Source organism: Procambarus clarkii, chromosome 67, assembly GCF_040958095.1.
Source record: "Procambarus clarkii isolate CNS0578487 chromosome 67, FALCON_Pclarkii_2.0, whole genome shotgun sequence".
In the NCBI taxonomy this organism is placed as follows: domain Eukaryota; kingdom Metazoa; phylum Arthropoda; class Malacostraca; order Decapoda; family Cambaridae; genus Procambarus; species Procambarus clarkii.
The window spans coordinates 14,389,471-14,413,110 of NC_091216.1; the positions used below are offsets into that span (position 1 = coordinate 14,389,471).

Sequence of the window (23,640 nt, forward strand, 5' to 3'; positions counted from 1 at the left end):
CTAATCAATTTCTTTTATATCCAGACAATTTATGCACATACATTATGAATTAATACAACTCTGTTATTACATGCATGATGTATGTGTTATAACTATGCTTTTAGTTAGTTTATGTCTTTGGTAGAGTGTGATAAGTTGCAACCCGTTCTCGCACTTGCTTATAGTCAGTATTGGCTTATTTAATAAGTGCATATGTGACATACTAATTGATTGTGAATATTTTAGTTTACCTTGAAAAGCTTCATAGAAAACACCGACCTCACCTAACCTTCTTAGTTTGTTAAGATAAGCATCTTATTGCTTCTTATTTACAATTATTACTTAACCTATCAACGGTATAGGTTAAGTAATAATTGTAATTAAGAAGGAATAAGATGCTTATCTTAACATACTAAGAAGGTAAGGTGAGGTCGGTGTGTTCTATGAAGCTTTTCAAGGTAAACTAAAATATTCACAATCAATTAGTATGTCACATATGCACTTATTAAATAAGCCAATACTGACTATAAGCAAGTGCGAGAACGGGTTGGCATCAATGTACCTTGTGTAAGGCATCGCTGTACCCGGCCACGTATGGTGTCCACAGGTTGATTGTTGAAGTCACTACATCGTGTGTGTGTGTGTCATGTACTGTGTCGAGTAGATTGTGTCAAGTAGATTGTGCCAAGTAGTGTGTGTGTCAAGTAGTGTGTCAAGTAGATTGTACCAAGTAGTGTGTGTGTCAAGTAGATTGTGTCAAGTAGATTGTGTTAAGTTGAATGAGTGATTTATTTCACATCCATAATTCAGCTAAAATAGAATGTTGTCCCCTGCCTCCCCCAGCACACACTATGGGTAGTCCCCTGCCTCCCCCAGCACACACTATGGGTAGTCCCCTGCCTCCCCCAGCACACACTATGGGTAGTCACCTGCCTCCCCCAGCACACACTATGGGTAGTCCCCTGCCTCCCCCAGCACACACTATGGGTAGTCCCCTGCCTCCCCCAGCACACACTATGGGTAGTCCCCTGCCTCCCTCAGCACACACTATGGGTAGTCTCTTTACTCCCACATGCAACTTCAAACACACACACTCACACACACACACACACACACACACACACACACACACACACACACACACACACACACACACACACACACACACACACACACACAGCCCAATTTCCCAGCATTTCCAACACAACATAAAAGTTTCCCAAAATCCCCCAGAATTTCTGATAATTTATCTAGAATCTTCCACAATTTCTGTAGGCTGTCCGAAAATCTACCCAAAAATTCCCCAGACTCGCAAAATCTACCCAAAAATTCCCCAGACTCGCAAAATCTACCCAAAAATTCCCCAGACTCGCAAAATCTACCCAAAAATTCCCCAGACTCGCAAAATCTACCCAAAAATTCCCCAGACTCTACCCAAATCTACCCAATAATTGCCATGTTACCCCCTGCACCTGTGTCGTCCTCTCGCCCACCATCTTCTGGACACTTATTATCTATTTCATAATTGTATTTTCTCCTTTTTTTCCTTAATTCCTCCAGGGAGGTGGAATGAAATTTGGAAGAAAAAAGAAAGAAGTAAGATATGCTTGCAATACATCTTTATCATAGATTATTTATTAATATTTTATTATTAGTATTATTTAATTATTATGTTTTATTAACTTTATCATTATTTTTATTCTACAGTTTTATTATCATTATATTATACCGTTTTGTTTGTTCCTTTGAGATGATAGCGTATAACGCCTACTGGTACGGGCTCATACGTGCTGACCACTAAACTAGCGTAGCTCCTGGTACCCGGCTCCCGGTTATAAAGATGGAAATTTAAATAATACAGGGAAACGTCAATTTAGAATTGATTTGCTAGAAATCTCTCATTATCAATAGGAAATATTGCATTCCGTTTAGTGAGAAGTGATTGTTTGTTATTGAGAATCGTTGACGTAGGAAGGTTTTGTTAAAAGCTATTTGATCGAGTTTAAGTTTCCATCTTGACTGGTGGAGACACTTGTCACTCCACCGAGGGACTCACCGCTCAAGAGAGAGTCCGTCATAACACCTGGTGTGTGTGTGAGTGCGTTCCTCCTGCTCCACCACCGCCACCACCAGCACCTCGGCCTTGCTCTTGCTCCCATTGTCACCGTCTCTGCCACACTATAGTGCTTGTCATGTTGCCCGCCTCCTCGTCGGTCCCCACCACTGTCACTCCCACCACCTCCCCACCACTGGCATACCTACACATCCCTCCCCACCACCACCACCTCACCAGCAACGGACCGCCACTCGCCAAGAGTCTTACCCCTCCCTGCTCCATCAACCGACCCCTGCCCCATGAGCCGGTTCCCTTTCCTTCTTATACCAATCACTGCCAAGAGTTTCGTGAGAGTCAGCAGCAGCGCGGGAAGGGGGGTTAAGGCAGGCTGGCTCTCACTGGGCAAGAGAGCACTTGAGTGAGACAAGGTGCAGCATCTCAGGCGCCCACAGACGTGTTAAGAGCTCCTCCACTCCACGAAACTCTTGCAGACTTGGCCAAACAGTGACTCTGGCGATAAATATGACCTTTCTCTCGACTTCCACTCGTGACAAATGGCCTCATTTATCCCCCCCCCCTGCATGAGGCGCAACAGTCCGGTAGCTCCAGCATCATAGTCACCACTTAACCAGACCATTACTAGTAAGGCTGTCGTTAAGTCACTCCTTCATCACGCCTCAATAACTTACTCTAACAGACAAAACAGCATAGGATATAGCTGTCATTTTTGCACTCTTTAGGCTCAGACTTTTTGTTTTTGTTTTTTTGTGCCTTTTAGCCTGTCTTTATCACTCTTTATTTTGCTCTATTTTGTTTATCCTCTTGTTTATTGTTTGCTTGGAGTTTGTTTATATATTTTATGGCTCTTTGCTCTTATGCTTGTGGCTTGTTGGAGAGTGAACTCTTGGGGGTCCTCTCTGTTGTTGCTGTGTTACCTCTTATTGCTGTGTTACCTCTCTTCTTGCTGTGTGTTACCTCTCTTCTAGCTGTGTTACCTCTCTTATTGCTGTGTGTTACCTCTCTTATTGCTGTGTGTTACCTCTCTTCTTGCTGTGTTACCTCTCTTATTGCTGTGTTACCTCTCTTCTTGCTGTGTTACCCCTCTTATTGCTGTGTGTTACCTCTCTTCTAGCTGTGTTACCCCTCTTATTGCTGTGTGTTACCTCTCTTCTAGCTGTGTTACCCCTCTTATTGCTGTGTTACCTCTCTTATTGCTGTGTTACCTCTCTTCTAGCTGTGTTACCTCTTATTGCTGTGTTACCTCTCTTATTGCTGTGTTACCTCTCTCTTCTTGCTGTGTTACCTCTCTTATTGCTGTGTTACCCCTCTCTTCTTGCTGTGTTACCTCTCTTATTGCTGTGTGTTACTTCTCTTCTAGCTGTGTTACCTCTCTTCTAGCTGTGTTACCTCTCTTCTAGCTGTGTTACCTCTCTTCTTGCTGTGTTACCTCTTCTTGCTGTGTTACCTCTCTTCTAGCTGTGTTACCTCTCTTCTAGCTGTGTTACCTCTCTTCTTGCTGTGTTACCTCTTCTTGCTGTGTTACCTCTCTTCTAGCTGTGTTACCTCTCTTCTAGCTGTGTTACCCCTCTTCTAGCTGTGTTACCTCTTATTGCTGTGTTACCTCTCTTATTGCTGTGTGTTACCTCTCTTCTTGCTGTGTTACCTCTTATTGCTGTGTTACCTCTCTTCTAGCTGTGTTACCTCTCTTCTAGCTGTGTTACCCCTCTTATTGCTGTGTTACCTCTCTTATTGCTGTGTGTTACCTCTCTTCTAGCTGTGTTACCTCTCTTCTTGCTGTGTTACCTCTTATTGCTGTGTTACCTCTCTTCTTGCTGTGTTACCCCTCTCTTCTAGCTGTGTTACCCCTCTTATTGCTGTGTTACCTCTCTTATTGCTGTGTGTTACCTCTCTTCTAGCTGTGTTACCTCTCTTCTAGCTGTGTTACCCCTCTTCTTGCTGTGTTACCCTCTCTTCTTGCTGTGTTACCCCTCTTCTTGCTGTATTACCTCTCTTATTGCTGTGTTACCTCTCTTCTTGCTGTGTTACCCTCTCTTCTTGCTGTGTTACCCTCTCTTATTGCTGTGTTACCTCTCTTCTTGCTGTGTGTTACCTCTCTTCTTGCTGTGTGTTACCTCTCTTATTGCTGTGTTACCTCTCTTCTTGCTGTGTGTTACCTCTCTTCTAGCTGTGTTACCCCTCTTATTGCTGTGTTACCCTCTCTTCTTGCTGTGTGTTACCTCTCTTCTTGCTGTGTTACCCCTCTCTTCTTGCTGTGTTACCCCTCTTCTTGCTGTGTTACCCCTCTCTTATTGCTGTGTTACCCTTCTCTTATTGCTGTGTTACCACTCTTCTTGCTGTGTTACCTCTCTTCTTGCTGTGTTACCCTCTCTTCTTGCTGTGTTACCTCTCTTATTGCTGTGTTACCACTCTTCTTGCTGTGTTACCCCCTCTTCTTGCTGTGTTACCTCTCTTCTTGCTGTGTGTTACCTCTCTTCTTGCTGTGTTACCCTCTCTTCTTGCTGTGTTACCTCTCTTCTTGCTGTGTTACCTCTCTTATTGCTGTGTTACCTCTCTTCTTGCTGTGTTACCCCTCTTCTTGCTGTGTTACCCTCTCTTCTTGCTGTGTTACCTCTCTTCTTGCTGTGTTACCCCTCTTCTTGCTGTGTTACCCCTCTTCTTGCTGTGTTACCCTCTCTTCTTGCTGTGTTACCCTCTCTTCTTGCTGTGTTACCCTCTCTTCTTGCTGTGTTACCCTCTCTTCTTGCTGTGTTACCCTCTCTTCTTGCTGTGTTACCCTCTCTTCTTGCTGTGTTACCCCTATTCTTGCTGTGTTACCTCTTATTGCTGTGTTACCTCGCTTGCTGTGTTACCTCTCTTGCTGTGTTACCTCTCTTCTTGCTGTGTTACCTCTCTTGCTGTGTTACCCCTCTTCTTGCTGTGTTACCCTTCTTCTTGCTGTGTTACCCCTCTTCTTGCTGTGTTACCCTTCTTCTTGCTGTGTTACCTCTCTTCTTGCTGTGTTACCCCTCTTCTTGCTGTGTTACCCCTCTTCTTGCTGTGTTACCCTCTCTTCTTGCTGTGTTACCTCTCTTATTGCTGTGTTACCCTCTCTTCTTGCTGTGTTACCCTCTCTTCTTGCTGTGTTACCTCTCTTATTGCTGTGTTACCCTCTCTTCTTGCTGTGTTACCCCTCTTCTTACTGTGTTACCTCTCTTCTTGCTGTGTTACCCTCTCGTCTTGCTGTGTTACCTCTCTTCTTGCTGTGTTACCCTCTCTTCTTGCTGTGTTACCCTCTCTTCTTGCTGTGTTACCTCTCTTATTGCTGTGTTACCCTCTCTTCTTGCTGTGTTACCCCTCTTCTTACTGTGTTACCTCTCTTCTTGCTGTGTTACCCTCTCTTCTTGCTGTGTTACCTCTCTTCTTGCTGTGTTACCCTCTCTTCTTGTTGTGTTACCTCTCTTATTGCTGTGTTACCCTCTCTTCTTTCTGTGTTACCTCTCTTCTTGCTGTGTTACCTCTCTAATTGCTGTGTTACCCTCTTTTCTTGCTGTGTTACCCCTCTTCTTGCTGTGTTACCCTCCCTTCTTGCTGTGTTACCCTCTCTTCTTGCTGTGTTACCTCTCTTCTTGCTGTGTTACCTCTTTTCTTGCTGTGTTCCCTCTTTAATTGCTGTGTTACCCCTCTTCTTGCTGTGTTACCCCTCTTCTTGCTGTGTTACCCTCTCTTCTTGCTGTGTTACCCTCTCTTCTTGCTGTGTTACCTCTCTTCTTGCTGTGTTACCTCTCTTGCTGTGTTACCCCTCTTATTGCTGTGTTACCTCTCTTCTTGCTGTGTTACCTCTCTTATTGCTGTGTTACCCTCTCTTCTTGCTGTGTTACCCCTCTTCTTGCTGTGTTACCCTCTCTTCTTGCTGTGTTACCTCTCTTATTGCTGTATTACCCCTCTTCTTGCTGTGTTACCCCTCTTCTTGCTGTGTTACCCCTCTTATTGCTGTGTTACCTCTCTTCTTGCTTGTTACCTCTTCTTGTTGTGTTACCTCTCTTCTTGCTGTGTTACCTCTCTTCTTGCTGTGTTACCTCTCTTCTTGCTGAGTTACCCCTCTTCTTGCTGTGTTATCTCTGTTATTGCTGTGTTACCTCTCTTATTGCTGTGTTACCTCTCTTCTCGCTGTGTTACCTCTCTTCTTGCTGTGTTACCTGTCTTGCTGTGTTACCCTCTCTTCTTGCTGTGTTACCTCTCTCCTTGCTGTGTTACCTCTCTTATTGCTGTGTTACCCTCTCTTCTTGCTGTGTTACCCCTCTTCTTGCTGTGTTACCTCTCTGCTTGCTGTGTTACCTCTAATTGCTGTGTTACCCTCTCTTCTTGCTGTGTTCCCTCTCTAATTGCTGTGTTACCTCTCTTATTGCTGTGTTACCCCTTTTCTTGCTGTGTCACCCCTCTTCTTGCTGTGTCACCCCTCTTCTTGCTGTGTGTTACCCTCTCTTCTTCCTGTGTTACCTCTCTTCTTGCTGTGTTACCACTCTTCTTGCTGTGTTACCCCTATTCTTGCTGTGTTAACCCCTCTTGTTGCTGTGTGTTACCCTCTCTTCTTGCTGTGTGTTACCCTCTCTTCTTGCTGTGTTACCCCTCTTCTTGCTGTGTTACCTCCCTTCTTGCTGTGTTACCTCTCTTCTTGCTGTGTTACCCCTCTTCTTGCTGTGTTACCCCTCTTCTTGCTGTGTTACCCCTCTTCTTGCTGTGTTACCTCTCTTCTTGCTGTGTTACCTCTCTTCTTGCTGTGTTACCCCTCTTCTTGCTGTGTTACCCTCTCTTCTTGCTGTGTTACCCCCTCTTCTTGCTGTGTTACCCCCTCTTCTTGCTGTGTTACCCCCTCTTCTTGCTGTGTTACCCCCTCTTCTTGCTGTGTTACTCTCTCTTCTTGCTGTGTTACCCCTCTCTTCTTGCTGTGTTACCCCTCTCTTCTTGCTGTGTTACCCCCTCTTCTTGCTGTGTTACCCTCTCTTCTTGCTGTGTTACCACTCTTCTTGCTGTGTTACCACTCTTCTTGCTGTGTTACCCTCTCTTCTTGCTGTGTTACCACTCTTCTTGCTGTGTTACCCCCTCTTCTTGCTGTGTTACCCTCTCTCTTGCTGTGTTACCCTCTCTCTTGCTGTGTTACCACTCTTCTTGCTGTGTTACCCTCTCTTCTTGCTGTGTTACCCTCTCTTCTTGCTGTGTTACCCCTCTCTTCTTGCTGTGTTACCCCTCTCTTCTTGCTGTGTTACCCTCTCTTCTTGCTGTGTTACCCTCTCTTCTTGCTGTGTTACCCCTCTCTTCTTGCTGTGTTACCCTCTCTTCTTGCTGTGTTACCCTCTCTTCTTGCTGTGTTACCCTCTCTTCTTGCTGTGTTACCCTCTCTTCTTGCTGTGTTACGACTCTTCAAGTACCTCTTACCTTATGTGTGCTCTGAATTCCTTTGTGTGCTGTCAGTTCCTCTGATTGCTCATTATCTTGTTGTGGTATGTCACTCTAACCTCTGATGGTGAGTGTATCACTCTTACGTGTCATGGTGAGTTATCACTGTCACATGTGATGGTATCTCACTGCCATATGTGATGGTATCTCACTGTCTCATGTGATGGTATCTCACTGTCTCATGTGATGGTATCTCACTGTCTCATGTGATGGTATCTCACTGCCATATGTGATGGTATCTCACTCTCACATGTGATGGTATCTCACTCTCACATGTGATGGTGAGTACGTCACTGTTAGCTGTGATGTTGAACATATCACTCTCACATATGATGGCGAGTATAACAGAGGGGCTGAGATACGAGGAAGCTATTTCTGTGTTGGAATATCACCTCTCACACACACACCCCTTTCCCTTCCTATCACGCTCACAGGCAAACTTAATTCTAAAATGTATTATCTAGTGAAGCCAATGCAGTGACGTGATGGTGAGAAAGGGGGGCGGTGGGTGCAGATCATCAGCCGTCCCAGATGGGAGAGTGAGGGATGGTGTGTAGCGCTCATTAAGAGGACGTACCTGTGGGCGTGTGACAAACAACTTATACTAGTTTCTTAGCCTTGTGTGGTTCAGTGCGACCCGGTCGCTGGTCCAGAGCACCCTGGTCAAGCTTTGTTCCCTGTTACTTGGAGACGAGCGACCAAGCTTTCCCTGGTGGAGGCTCGTTGACAGTTCTCTGGTCACATGTGGCCCAGAGATTGCTATTCGTGCCTGACTCGGAGATACTTCGTCGGTATTGGTTGAGGGTTACAGGGAACTGGTTGGTTCAGAGTATTCTGGTCACGACGGTCAAGAGCTGCACGCCCACACAGTGTTCACAGCGCCCTCATAATGACTGGTCAGTAAGTCCGTGGTCATGGTGGCCACGGCTCAATTCCCACGATCAGTCCAGAGTACTCTGGTCATGATTGGCCTTAAGTTCTCTTTTCTAAGATTGGTCCAGAGTTCTAAGACCATGATTAGTCCAGATTTATCTGGGTATGATTGGTCAAGAGTTCTCAGGCCATGTTTGATTGAGAGTTCTCAAGTCATGATTGGTCAAGAGTTCTCAGGCCATGTTTGATTGAGAGTTCTCAAGTCATGATTGGTCAAGAGTTCATTGGTTGTGGTGGTGCGCGAACGCTTTTGTTATAACATAAATAGTGTCTTGATTGTATCGTAGTGACCCCCCCCCCCTCTCTCTCTATCAGTCTCTCTCTCTCTCTCTCTCTCTCTCTCTCTCTCTCTCTCTCTCTCTCTCTCTCTCTCTCTCTCTCTCTCTCTCTCTCTATATATATATATATATATATATATAATATATATATATATATATATATATATATATATATATATATATATATTTATATATATATATATATATATATATATATATATATATATTATTATATATATATATTATATATATATAAACTTCCTATGTTATAGTTGTGCTGTGTGTGTGTGTGTGTGTGCCATGTGTAGTGTGGTAGTGTAGCGGGCCTGTGTGTGGTGGGTGTGGCACCACCACCACCACCGGTGCTCCACACACTCCCTCCACCCTCATCTGGGCGGCCCAGCATTACCTCACCCTCGGCTGGGGTCCCAAACCCTCTCATGTAAGGTCATGCCTAATATTTACACTTCTTCTGTACTTGAGGAAGAACTTACTGGCAGGTCAGTGGGCAGATATGTGTTGAAGTGATCAAGCGGAGTGTGTTTGAAGGGTTTGGGTCCCGCCCGGGGGCGAGGATTTATGTCTATGTAACCTTGCAAAAAATCCACAAGCTAACCCCTGCGTGGCTTTCCTTCTCTCATCGTGTTCTTCCTTTATCCCCTTTCTGAAATGCAGAGAGGCAAGAAGGGAAAAGGGGGCAGAGGAAGTGGAGGAGGAGGAGGAGAAGGGGGTGGAGACGAGGTATACTATATCTTGATATCTTGCAGTGTCTGGCCTTGTGAACGTAAACAATGAACAGCGTGATATGACCGTGAGCTGTAGGGAGGGCGGTGGGGCGGGCCGGGCCCGTGTTCCCCCCTCACACTAACACGGCGGCAGCACCAGCAGCAGCTCCCCGCCTCCTGCTGCACACGTCACAGTAAACAGCGGGCTTTCCCGTGCCTGGTTCACAGCCAGCCCGCCCGCCCCACCGACCTCCCCCCCCACGTGTAGAGTTGGTGTGACCAGCTCTCTCAAGGAGCACTATAGAGCCAGCTGTGGCAAGCCACGGGACAACCAGACACCACCTGTAGTATACTAACGACCAAACACCACCTGTAGTAGTACTGTGATGCCAACCACATCACTCTCACCCTCACCGCCCCCCGGGCGCACACCCGCGGGATCTTCAGGTACCGTCACTATACATCTACCCGGAGACCAATGACTCCCTCAGCTATCAAATGCCCTCCAATTTCTTTCATGCATTCAGAATGGGTCAGTCGAGGAACTCCCATTAGACCATTAATATACCTGAACATTCCTCACAGTGGTGATGAAACAGCCCGTCCTCTCCAGCGTTCACAACCTCACTATACTCATGTACTAAATTGACCCGAACCTAACCGACCCGAGGACCCACCAATAGAAAACGGGACATGAGTTGTGAGCCGCTGTGATTTGTAGTACATCGGTGTTTAGCCTTAAGAGGTGGGGGGTGGGGTGGGGGGGGGGGTGTTATGGGTGAAGGAGCGATGGAGAGGACGGGTTGGTGTGCACTTGTGTTGGTTTAGGAGTGAAGCAGCCATGGCGGCCCAGGCGTCACCGCTGCTTCCAGCACCACTCAACCCTTCCTTGGAGAAGGTCCAGCATCAGCTCCGTTATCATCTGTGACGTCTACCACCACCAGCCACGGTCCTCACTGACCTGTGCTCGCTATCTTGAGGTTATCTTGAGATGACGTCTGGGCTTAGCGTCCCCACGGCCCGGTCCTCGACCGGGCCTCCTTTTTGTTACATTCGCTGGAAGCAGCCCGTAGCAGCTGTCTAACTCCCAGGTACCTATTTTTAACGTTAGGTGAACAGATGCATCAGGGTGAAAGAAACTCTTCCCATTTGTTTCCGCCTTCTCCGGGGCTCGAATTCTGAACTTTAGGACTAGGAATCTCGAGCGCTGTCCACTCAGCTATGAGGCCCCTGGTGTTCAGCCACCACTAAGTGGTGTTGCCCGCCCTGTTTGGTGTTCTCTGTTCAGTGTTCACTCCGAGCTGTTGTAGTGGAGAAAATACTTTTTGTATACATATACTAATATATACAAGATGTAATTTGTGTGAAATATGCGTCACACTTTGCTCCTGAAGGTGCGCATACAGCAGCTGGTCCACCAGGTGGTGGAGTCACGTAGCCAGCTGGTCCACCAGGTGGAGTCACGTAGCCAGCTGGTCCACCAGGTGGTGGTCACGTAGCCAGCTGGTCCACCAGGTGGTGGTCACGTAGCCAGCTGGTCCACCAGGTGGTGGTCACGTAGCCAGCTGGTCCACCAGGTGGTGGTCACGTAGCCAGCTGGTCCACCAGGTGGTGGTCACGTAGCCAGCTGGTCCACCAGGTGGTGGTCACGTAGCCAGCTGGTCCACCAGGTGGTGGTCACGAAGCCAGCTGGTCCACCAGGTGGTGGCCACGTAGCCAGCTGGTCCACCAGGTGGTGGTCACGTAGCCAGCTGGTCCACCAGGTGGTGGAGTCACGTAGCCAGCTGGTCCACCAGGTGGTGGAGTCACGTAGCCAGCTGGTCCACCAGGTGGTGGTCACGTAGCCAGCTGGTCCACCAGGTGGTGGTCACGTAGCCAGCTGGTCCACCAGGTGGTGGTCACGTAGCCAGCTGGTCCACCAGGTGGTGGTCACGTAGCCAGCTGGTCCACCAGGTGGTGGTCACGTAGCCAGCTGGTCCACCAGGTGGTGGTCACGAAGCCAGCTGGTCCACCAGGTGGTGGTCACGTAGCCAGCTGGTCCACCAGGTGGTGGCCACGTAGCCAGCTGGTCCACCAGGTGGTGGCCACGTAGCCAGCTGGTCCACCAGCTGGTGGTCACGTAGCCAGCTGGTCCACCAGGTGGTGGTCACGTAGCCAGCTGGTCCACCAGGTGGTGGTCACGTAGCCAGCTGGCCCACCAGGTGGTGGTCACGTAGCCATAATGCATATACAATAGCCACTTAAGCAACGCTGCGTCCACGTAACAACACTTAAGTGATTAGCATAATGTATGGTTACTGCTGGCGTCCCTCACCTGCCTGTAGGTGTTGTTGAGGTCCCTGGTTACTGCCGGCGTCCCTCACCCGCCTGTAGGTGTTGTTGAGGTCCCTGGTTACTGCCGGCGTCCCTCACCCGCCTGTAGGTGTTGCTGAGGTCCCTGGTTACTGCCGGCGTCCCTCACCCGCCTGTTGTGTTGCTGAGGTCCCTGGTCACTGCCGGCGTCCCTCACCTGCCTGTTGTGTTGCTGAGGTCCCTGGTTACTGCCGGCGTCCCTCACCCGCCTGTTGTGTTGCTGAGGTCCCTGGTTACTGCTGGCGTCCCTCACCCGCCTGTAGGTGTTGTTGAGGTCCCTGGTTACTGCTGGCGTCCCTCACCCGCCTGTAGGTGTTGTTGAGGTCCCTGGTTACTGCTGGCGTCCCTCACCCGCCTGTAGGTGTTGTTGAGGTCCCTGGTTACTGCCGGCGTCCCTCACCCGCCTGTAGGTGTTGCTGAGGTCCCTGGTTACTGCCGGCGTCCCTCACCCGCCTGTAGGTGTTGTTGAGGTCCCTGGTTACTGCCGGCGTCCCTCACCCGCCTGTAGGTGTTGTTGAGGTCCCTGGTTACTGCTGGCGTCCCTCACCCGCCTGTAGGTGTTGTTGAGGTCCCTGGTTACTGCCGGCGTCCCTCACCCGCCTGTAGGTGTTGCTGAGGTCCCTGGTTACTGCCGGCGTCCCTCACCCGCCTGTAGGTGTTGCTGAGGTCCCTGGTTACTGCCGGCGTCCCTCACCCGCCTGTAGGTGTTGTTGAGGTCCCTGGTTACTGCTGGCGTCCCTCACCCGCCTGTAGGTGTTGCTGAGGTCCCTGGTTACTGCCGGCGTCCCTCACCCGCCTGTTGTGTTGCTGAGGTCCCTGGTTACTGCCGGCGTCCCTCGCATGCCTGTTGTGTTGCTGAGGTCCCTGGTTACTGCTGGCGTCCCTCACCTGCCTGTAGGTGTTGCTGAGGTCCCTGGTTACTGCCGGCGTCCCTCACCTGCCTGTTGTGTTGTTGAGGTCCCTGGTTACTGCCGGCGTCCCTCACCTGCCTGTTGTGTTGTTGAGGTCCCTGGTTACTGCTGGCGTCCCTCACCTGCCTGTTGTGTTGTTGAGGTCCCTGGTTACTGCCGGCGTCCCTCACCCGCCTGTTGTGTTGCTGAGGTCCCTGGTTACTGCCGGCGTCCCTCACCTGCCTGTTGTGTTGCTGAGGTCCCTGGTTACTGCTGGCGTCCCTCACCTGCCTGTAGGTGTTGTTGAGGTCCCTGGTTACTGCCGGCGTCCCTCACCTGCCTGTTGTGTTGCTGAGGTCCCTGGTTACTGCTGGCGTCCCTCACCTGCCTGTAGGTGTTGTTGAGGTCCCTGGTTACTGCCGGCATCCCTCACCTGCCTGTTGTGTTGCTGAGGTCCCTGGTTACTGCTGGCGTCCCTCACCTGCCTGTTGTGTTGCTGAGGTCCCTGGTTACTGCCGGCGTCCCTCACCTGCCTGTTGTGTTGCTGAGGTCCCTGGTTACTGCCGGCGTCCCTCACCCGCCTGTAGGTGTTGCTGAGGTCCCTGGTTACTGCCGGCGTCCCTCACCTGCCTGTTGTGTTGCTGAGGTCCCTGGTTACTGCCGGCGTCCCTCACCTGCCTGTTGTGTTGCTGAGGTCCCTGGTTACTGCCGGCGTCCCTCACCCGCCTGTAGGTGTTGCTGAGGTCCCTGGTTACTGCCGGCGTCCCTCACCTGCCTGTTGTGTTGCTGAGGTCCCTGGTTACTGCCGGCGTCCCTCACCTGCCTGTCGTGTTGCTGAGGTCCCTGGTTACTGCCGGCGTCCCTCACCCGCCTGTAGGTGTTGCTGAGGTCCCTGGTTACTGCCGGCGTCCCTCACCCGCCTGTTGTGTTGCTGAGGTCCCTGGTTACTGCCGGCGTCCCTCACCTGCCTGTTGTGTTGCTGAGGTCCCTGGTTACTGCCGGCGTCCCTCACCTGCCTGTTGTGTTGCTGAGGTCCCTGGTTACTGCCGGCGTCCCTCACCTGCCTGTTGTGTTGCTGAGGTCCCTGGTTACTGCCGGCGTCCCTCACCTGCCTGTTGTGTTGCTGAGGTCCCTGGTTACTGCCGGCGTCCCTCACCCGCCTGTTGTGTTGCTGAGGTCCCTGGTTACTGCCGGCGTCCCTCACCTGCCTGTTGTGTTGCTGAGGTCCCTGGTTACTGCCGGCGTCCCTCACCCGCCTGTTGTGTTGCTGAGGTCCCTGGCTACTGCCGGCGTCCCTCACCTGCCTGTTGTGTTGCTGAGGTCCCTGGTTACTGCCGGCGTCCCTCACCCGCCTGTTGTGTTGCTGAGGTCCCTGGTTACTGCCGGCGTCCCTCACCTGCCTGTTGTGTTGCTGAGGTCCCTGGTTACTGCCGGCGTCCCTCACCTGCCTGTTGTGTTGCTGAGGTCCCTGGTTACTGCCGGCGTCCCTCACCTGCCTGTTGTGTTGCTGAGGTCCCTGGTTACTGCCGGCGTCCCTCACCTGCCTGTTGTGTTGCTGAGGTCCCTGGTTACTGCCGGCGTCCCTCACCTGCCTGTAGGTGTTGCTGAGGTCCCTGGTTACTGCCGGCGTCCCTCACCTGCCTGTAGGTGTTGCTGAGGTCCCTGGTTACTGCCGGCGTCCCTCACCCGCCTGTAGGTGTTGCTGAGGTCCCTGGTTACTGCCGGCGTCCCTCACCCGCCTGTTGTGTTGCTGAGGTCCCTGGTTACTGCCGGCGTCCCTCACCCGCCTGTAGGTGTTGCTGAGGTCCCTGGTTACTGCCGGCGTCCCTCACCTGCCTGTTGTGTTGCTGAGGTCCCTGGTTACTGCCGGCGTCCCTCACCCGCCTGTTGTGTTGCTAAGGTCCCTGGTTACTGCCGGCGTCCCTCTCCTGCCTGTTGTGTTGCTGAGGTCCCTGGTTACTGCCGGCGTCCCTCACCTGCCTGTTGTGTTGCTGAGGTCCCTGGTTACTGCCGGCGTCCCTCACCCGCCTGTTGTGTTGCTGAGGTCCCTGGTTACTGCCGGCGTCCCTCACCCGCCTGTTGTGTTGCTGAGGTCCAATCTTATCAATCTAATTTAGGATTAGTTTGGTTAACTTTAGGTTTTCCTGAACATGTGTAATGTGTGAGTCTGAGGAGTTAAGGTTACTTGCCGCCATTATAACATTATTGTCCGCACATTTGTGGCTAGAAATTTGTATTAAACGCTTAATTTGCTTCTCTGAATTTAATGTTAGTTTACGGCAGTATAAGGGTACAGTTTATGGCAGTATAAGGGTACAGTTTACGGCAGTATAAGGTACAGTTTACGGCAGTATAAGAGTACAGTATAAGGGTACAGTATAAGGGTGCAGTATAAGGATACAGTATAAGGGTGCAGTATAATCAGTATAAGGTACAATATAAGGGTATAGTATAAGGGGTACAGTATAAGGTACAGTATAAGGGGTACAGTATAAGGGTGCAGTATACGGGTACAGTATAAGGTACACTATAAGGGTATAGTATAAGAGTACAGTATAAGGGTGCAGTATAAGGGTACAGTATAAGGGGTACAGTATAAGGGTACAGTATAAGGATACAGTATAAGGGTGCAGTATAAGGGTACAGTATAAGGGTACAGTATAAGGGTACAGTATAAGGGGTACAGTATAAGGGGTACAGTATAAGGGTACAGTATAAGGGTACAGTATAAGGTACAGTATAAGGGTGCAGTATAAGGGTACAGTATAAGGGGTACAGTATAAGGGTACAGTATAAGGGTACAGTATAAGGATACAGTATAAGGGTGCAGTATAAGGGTACAGTATAAGGGTACAGTATAAGGGGTACAGTATAAGGGTGCAGTATAAGGGTACAATATAAGGGTAGAATATAAGGGTACATTATAAGGGTACAGTATAAGGGTACAGTATAAGGGTGCAGTATAAGGGTACAATATAAGGGTAGAATATAAGGGTACATTATAAGGGTGCAGTATAAGGGTGCAGTATAAGGGTACATTATAAGGGTACAGTATAAGGGTGCAGTATAAGGGTGCAGTATAAGGGTGCAGTATAAGGGTACAGTATAAGGTTACAGTATAAGGGTACAGTATAAGGGTACAGTATAAGGGTACAGTATAAGGGTACAGTATAAGGGTACAGTATAAGGGTACAGTATAAGGGTGCAGTATAAGGGTACAATATAAGGGTAGAATATAAGGGTACATTATAAGGGTGCAGTATAAGGGTACAGTATAAGGGTACAGTATAAGGGTACAGTATAAGGGTGCAGTATAAGGGTGCAGTATAAGGGTGCAGTATAAGGGTACATTATAAGGGTACAGTATAAGGGTACAGTATAAGGGTGCAGTATAAGGGTGCAGTATAAGGGTGCAGTATAAGGGTACAGTATAAGGTTACAGTATAAGGGTACAGTATAAGGGTACAGTATAAGGGTACAGTATAAGGGTACAGTATAAGGGTACAGTATAAGGGTACATTATAAGGGTGCAGTATAAGGGTACATTATAAGGGTGCAGTATAAGGGTACATTATAAGGGTGCAGTATAAGGGTACAGTATAAGGGTACAGTATAAGGGTACAGTATAAGGGTACAGTATAAGGGTACAATATAAGGGTAGAATATAAGGGTACATTATAAGGGTGCAGTATAAGGGTACATTATAAGGGTGCAGTATAAGGGTACATTATAAGGGTGCAGTATAAGGGTACATTATAAGGGTGCAGTATAAGGGTACAGTATAAGGGTACATTATAAGGGTGCAGTATAAGGGTACAGTATAAGGGTACATTATAAGGGTGCAGTATAAGGGTACAGTATAAGGTTACAGTATGATAATTTACCTTTACAACATATCCATTTACTGGTGAGCTTTGATAATTTTACTTGTTAACTCAAGATAAACGTATAGTATTATAGTAGTATAGTATGGAGAGTGTATAGCAATGTTAGGGTATACCAGTGTGGCACTATATGGAGACTATAGCAATGTTAGGGTATACCAGTGTGACACTATATGAAGACTATATAGCAATGTTAGGTTATACCAGTGTGGCACTATATGAAGACTGTATAGCAATGTTAGGGTATACCAGTGTGACACTATATGAAGACTATATAGCAATGTTAGGTTATACCAGTGTGGCACTATATGAAGACTGTATAGCAATGTTAGGGTATACCAGTGTGACACTATATGAAGACTATAGCAATGTTAGGGTATACCAGTGTGACACTATATGAAGACTATATAGCAATGTTAGGTTATACCAGTGTGGCACTATATGAAGACTGTATAGCAATGTTAGGGTATACCAGTGTGACACTATATGGAGACTATAACAATGTTAGGTTATACCAGTGTGACACTATATGAAGACTATAACAATGTTAGGTTATACCAGTGTGACACTATATGAAGACTATAACAATGTTAGGGTATACCAGTGTGACACTATATGAAGACTATAACAATGTTAGGTTATACCAGTGTGACACTATATGAAGACTATAACAATGTTAGGTTATACCAGTGTGACACTATATGAAGACTATAACAATGTTAGGTTATACCAGTGTGACACTATATGAAGACTATAACAATGTTAGGTTATACCAGTGTGACACTATATGGACACTATAACAATGTTAGGGTATACCAGTGTGGCACTATATGAAGACTATAACAATGTTAGGTTATACCAGTGTGACACTATATGAAGACTATAACAATGTTAGGTAACATCGTAACTGATTATTTAAGGTCAGGGTTCACCAGTTTGAAAGCAGAGTACAACAATACAATGATAGAGTATAGCTATCGACAGTTGCACTACGGCTATTTAATGTGGTGGTATGAATATTTAGATGGTTTAATATTACTCTTTATGGGAGAGTGAGAAGGTGCACTATTACCTCCGTGAATCGTATAGACATAGTTAATCCAGTAAGGATGACTGAGTGTTTGAAGACCATTATAGGTCTATTATATGTCTAAGGGCTGAAGACATGCGACGCTCAGCAAGTAATCAGGTCAATAGGCTTATGTAATGTTTACAAACAGACCTAAATCAATATATAGAGAAAGGGGTGACTTATATGGCTGAGCCCAACCACATTATACGAAACAATAATCAACCCCTCAACCCCTAGAGAACACAAAGGGATGAAAACAGTGTAGATAAGAAAGATTAGAAGTGATTAGATTCACTAGATTAGCTACTCAGAGGAGGAGGAAGAAACGGTAGTCAAAGCAAGGGTTGGGTCATAAACTAGCTGCTGCTGCTAGCTTACCACTACGTAAAAAATCCAACTGTTTTGCCAAGCCAGAAGCTTACAAAGCCATGTACCCTAACCTGTGGCGGCTGAGGCATAGATCATGGCGTGATAATGACTGAGACACAGTCATTATGGCTGGGCCGTAACGGTCACTAATACGCCGTGTTACTAACGGACTGCACTATTCCCTAAGACATGTGTCTTATTAGTTTAGAGAGCTAAGGTAAGGAAGCAGGAGAGGGGTCGGATGAGTGAACAGTGAGTAAGATATGGTGAGGGGGAACACCCGGGTGAGTAAGATAAGGTGAGGGGAACTCCCGGGTGTGTAAGATAAGGTGAGGGGTAACACCCGGGTGAGTAAGATAAGGTGAGGGGAACTCCCGGGTGTGTAAGATAAGGTGAGGGGTAACACCCCGGGTGAGTAAGATAAGGTGAGGGGAACACCTGGGTGTGTAAGATAAGGTGAGGGTAACACCCGCGTGAGTAAGATAAGGTGAGGGGTAACACCCGGGTGAGTAAGATAAGGTGAGGGGTAACACCCGGGTGAGTAAGATAAGGTGAGGGGTAACACCCGGGTGAGTAAGATAAGGTGAGGGGAACACCCGGGTGAGTAAGATAAGGTGAGAGGAACGCCCGGGTGAGTAAGATAAGGTGAGGGGAACATCCGGGTGAGTAAAGGGACTAGTAAAGGAGAGCTGAGGAAGTGTGAGTATGGTGGTGGCAGGGCGTGGGTCACTGTGTTGCCTCCACGAATCAATATGAGTTCCCAGTCACCTTGCTCGCCAGGCACCAGGACGCCCAGTCAGCTCGCCAGGCACCAGGACGTCCAGTCAACTCGCCAGGCACCAGGACGTCCAGTCAGCCAGCCAGGCACCAGGACGTCCAGTCAGCTCGCCAGGCACCAGGACGTCCAGTCAGCCCGCCAGGCACCAGGACGTCCAGTCAGCTCGCCAGGCACCAGGACGCCCAGTCAGCTCGCCAGGCACCAGGACGTCCAGTCAGCTCGCCAGGCACCAGGACGCCCAGTCAGCTCGCCAGGCACCAGGACGCCCAGTCAGCTCGCCAGGCACCAGGACGCCCAGTCAGCTCGCCAGGCACCAGGACGCCCAGTCAGCTCGCCAGGCACCAGGACGCCCAGTCAGCTCGCCAGGCACCAGGACGCCCAGTCAGCCAGACAGGCACCAGGACGTCCAGTCAACCAGCCAGGCACCAGGACGTCCAGTCAGCCAGCCAGGCACCAGGACGTCCAGTCAGCCCGCCAGGCACCAGGACGTCCAGTCAGCTCGCCAGGCACCAGGACGTCCAGTCAGCCAGCCAGGCACCAGGACGTCCAGTCAGCTCGCCAGGCACCAGGACGTCCAGTCAGCTCGCCAGGCACCAGGACGTCCAGTCAGCCAGCCAGGCACCAGGACGTCCAGTCAGCTCGCCAGGCACCAGGACGTCCAGTCAGCCAGCCAGGCACCAGGACGTCCAGTCAGCTCGCCAGGCACCAGGACGTCCAGTCAGCCAGCCAGGCACCAGGACGTCCAGTCAACCAGCCAGGCACCAGGACGTCCAGTCAGCCAGCCAGGCACCAGGACGTCCAGTCAGCCAGCCAGGCACCAGGACGTCCAGTCAGCCAGCCAGGCACCAGGACGTCCAGTCAGCTCGCCAGGCACCAGGACGTCCAGTCAGCCAGCCAGGCACCAGGACGTCCAGTCAGCCAGCCAGGCACCAGGACGTCCAGTCAGCCAGCCAGGCACCAGGACGTCCAGTCAGCCAGCCAGGCACCAGGACGTCCAGTCAGCTCGCCAGGCACCAGGCCGTCCAGTCAGCTCGCCAGGCACCAGGACGTCCAGTCAGCCAGCCGGGCACCAGGACGTCCAGTCAACCAGCCAGGCACCAGGACGTCCAGTCAGCCAGCCAGGCACCAGGACGTCCAGTCAGCCCGCCAGGCACCAGGACGTCCAGTCAGCCCGCCAGGCACCAGGACGTCCAGTCAGCTCGCCAGGCACCAGGACGTCCAGTCAGCTCGCCAGGCACCAGGACGTCCAGTCAGCTCGCCAGGCACCAGGCCGTCCAGTCAGCTCGCCAGGCACCAGGACGTCCAGTCAACCAGCCAGGCACCAGGACGTCCAGTCAACCAGCCAGGCACCAGGACGTCCAGTCAGCCCGCCAGGCACCAGGACGTCCAGTTAACCAGCCAGGCACCAGGACGTCGTTGACGTTGAGGGGCCCCAGATGACCACTGATGTAGGGGGGCCCAGATGACCACTGATGTAAGGGGCCCATATGACCACTGATGTAGGGGGGCCCAGAGGACCGCTGATGTAGGGGGGGGGCTGATGACCACTGATGTAGGGGGCCCAGAGGACCGCTGATGTAGGGGGGGCCTGATGACCACTGATGTAGGGGGGCCCAGAGGACCGCTGATGTAGGGGGGGCCTGATGACCACTGATGTAGGGGGGCCCAGAGGACCGCTGATGTAGGGGGGGCCTGATGACCACTGATGTAGGGGGGCCCAGAGGACCGCTGATGTAGGGGGGGCCTGATGACCACTGATGTAGGGGGGCCCAGAGGACCGCTGATGTAGGGGGGGCCTGATGACCACTGATGTAGGGGGGCCCAGAGGACCGCTGATGTAGGGGGGCCCAGAGGACCGCTGATGTAGGGGGGGCCTGATGACCACTGATGTAGGGGGCCCAGAGGACCGCTGATGTAGGGGGGGCCTGATGACCACTGATGTAGGGGGCCCAGAGGACCGCTGGTGTAGGGGGGGGCTGATGACCACTGATGTAGGGGGGGCCCAGAGGACCGCTGATGTAGGGGGGGGGCCTGATGACCACTGATGTAGGGGACTTCCAAGGACTGCTGGTACATGGGAACCAGTGTAGAGGTCCCTACTCACAGCTGGTACAAGGGACCTAGTACAGAGGTCCCTGATCACAGCTGGTGTGGGTTCTCTTAAGCACAGATGGTGGAGTGTTGCGCTCCCTCCGGATGACGTCAGTGGGCGACCAAGGGGCGCGACGATGACCCTTGACCTCACTTACCGTAGTGTCGACGGCGTCTTCAGCACCAAGACGAGAACTGTCACCGGTCATTGTCACACAGTCAGTAGTGCACACAAGCATGCGTGCCGCCAGTTCATAGCACGAGACAGGCACAGACTCACCTTACCAACCCTTTCTCAATTCAATCGATTTCCAAGACAATCGTGTAAACTGGAGAGGTGAGGCGAGTCTGTGCCCCGTAGGTCGCGCCCGTCTCCTGCTCCTCACTGTCCTCATAAATATGCTTATAATAGGAATAATGAGTATGTGTTGGCGAGGTTAAGAGAGGGAAATGTGAGTCAGTGGACGGGCGACGGCACGGCAACACGGGGAGTGTTGGTTCCTCTCGCCCCCAGCATGCACCCATCACCATCACCCGTCACCCACCTCATCCCGTCACCCGCACACACACACATCCACCCAGGGCCTGGTGCAGGACCTGCCGCCTGCCACCCACACCTGTGCTCCACCATTTAGACTCGTTAGAGTGGCTTGCGGTGAGCCTTGCCGCTTCAACCATCACACACACATCTGCCTGCTGCTGGCGGTAGCATGTAGAGATGACACGAACGCTCTGGAGTAAACAGAGCGCCTCTGTTGGTGCTCAGGGCTCGACGGGAGGGGGGTGAGGAGCGCTCCCTACCGCTGCTGCTGCTACTGACGCTGCTCCAGTGGGTGGTAGAGTAGCCCTCCCGTCCTCCCTGACGCCTCTGGTGCACAGTACAAACATGTGCAGCTCAGTGCCTCACGCCGGTACTGAGATTTACTGGGTTCTACAAGAATAAAATTATTAGTTAGCTAGTAAGGCTCATCTATACCACTGGTGTAAACCTTTAGGCTTAGACCACCTAATTTTAATCCTAGTAAGGCTGATAAATAGTCCAATATTAGACTCAATTTTATTAGTAACCGGTAAGTATAGTGCTAAGTTTAATAAGCCTAATAAAATAGCGAGAAAATGTTAGTTTAAAATTTGGTATCTAGATAGGCTGTGTGTTAGACCCGGATGAATATTCTAGTCACTAGTGGCCTGAGGGTACTATTAACTAGTGGTCTGTCAGTAACTAGTCACTAGTGGTCTGTGAGTAGCTAGTTACTATTGGACCGCGAGTAGTTAGTCCCATAACCTTGGCGAGGCCTCAGAATATCTTGACGTTAGTTATAACTGCTTAGATATACTTCTGTAAATACTGTTACTCCAATCATAGATCTTTTATAGTTGGGAATTACTTCTCTCTCTCTCACACACACACACTCGCTGGAAGACAGACGAGCTCGGAGAGACATGATCACCACATACAAAATTCTCTGCGGAATTGACAGGGTAGACAAGGATGGATTATTTAACACGGGTGGTACACGAACAAGGGGACACAGGTGGAAGCTGAGTACCCAAATGAGCCACACAGATACATTAGAAAGAACTTCTTGGGTGTCAGAGTAGTTAGTAAATGGAATGTATTAGGAAGTGATGTGGTGGAGGGTGACTCCATACACAGTTTCAAATGTAGATATGATAGAGCCCAGTAGGCTCAGGAACCTGTACACCTGTTGATTGACGGTTGAGAAGCGGGACCAAAGAGCCAAAGCTCAACCCCCGCAAGCACAGCTAGGTGAGTACACACACACACACACACACACGTTGAGAGCTTGCTTAACCTTTCACACACGCCCAGAAATATACAGTAAAGTCTGGAAACTGGAACTAGCCATAGAGTAGGTCAGCTTTAGGAGAGAGCTTCGACATAGTGGGCAACAGTATAGGGAGGAGAGGAGGCGGGCTGGAACAGTCAACACCTCCCCGGAGGAGTCTCCAGAGGCCTCACCAACACCACAACTGCCACCTAACCCGCCTTGTGACACTGGATCTTTGGTGATAGTGTACCATGCCACACTACCCCTCGCTCCGAGCAAGCAGTCCTCACCAGTACACAAAAGGATGCTGCCTTCATGAGGAGAGCAAACCCTCTATTGATGGAAAAGCACAAGGAATTTCTTCAAGGTAAATACCCCAGATGCAGATCCTCGAGACCTATGATATACTTAGGCCTAAAGGAACGTTTACTAAAGGAAAACAGGAAACTCATATTTCCAATTTGGGAAGTATGAGAGCTGTGGATTGCGGCCATGTTAAGGACGACCGTGTTGTGTTCACGTAATGAAACACCAGTAATGTGCGCGTCTCGTTGTTAAGTGAGGTTAAGCACCGTTGGGTCAGGTCAGCACTGGGTGGGTGATATAGCCCAGGCAGCCTCATCCTTGATTAGGGGAACACCTCGTTAAGGCTTATCTATATACATGTATTTCTTGCATTAATCATGTGCTTACAGTTTTGAGCTTAGATCAGCATAAGAGAGAGAGTGTAACAACGCCTGACACACAGGCCCAGATTTACTACCTACACAAAAGATACAATAAAGATGAGAGCAGAAGTAAGGTGTTGCCAGATAGTGGTCGTGGAAGCTGAAGGCCGGGAGGAGCCGAGATGAATGATGCTCAACACACCTGATCTGTAATGTCAAAGAGAATAGAAATGTTTACGATGTGAAATACAAACTCAAAACACGAAAACAAGCAAATGGGCCAGAAGGAGTAAAGAAACACAAATTAAACGGAACGGA

The 23,640-nt window shown here is 49.9% G+C and overlaps 1 protein-coding gene across 9 annotated transcripts in view; it reads left to right on the plus strand.

Moving 5' to 3' along the window:
- The window catches only part of LOC123767550 (sodium voltage-gated channel paralytic), a 328,629-nt gene that overhangs the window by 51,227 nt on the left and 253,762 nt on the right, over positions 1-23,640 (plus strand). For 8 of the 9 annotated variants that reach the window (XM_069310346.1, XM_069310351.1, XM_069310354.1 and 5 more), the window contains exon 4: positions 1,540-1,575. The exons of the other annotated variant lie outside the window; for it this stretch is intronic. In XM_069310346.1, the coding sequence (XP_069166447.1) occupies positions 1,540-1,575 (36 nt within the window). The remainder of the gene's footprint in view (positions 1-1,539; positions 1,576-23,640) is intronic. 9 annotated transcript variants of the gene reach the window in all.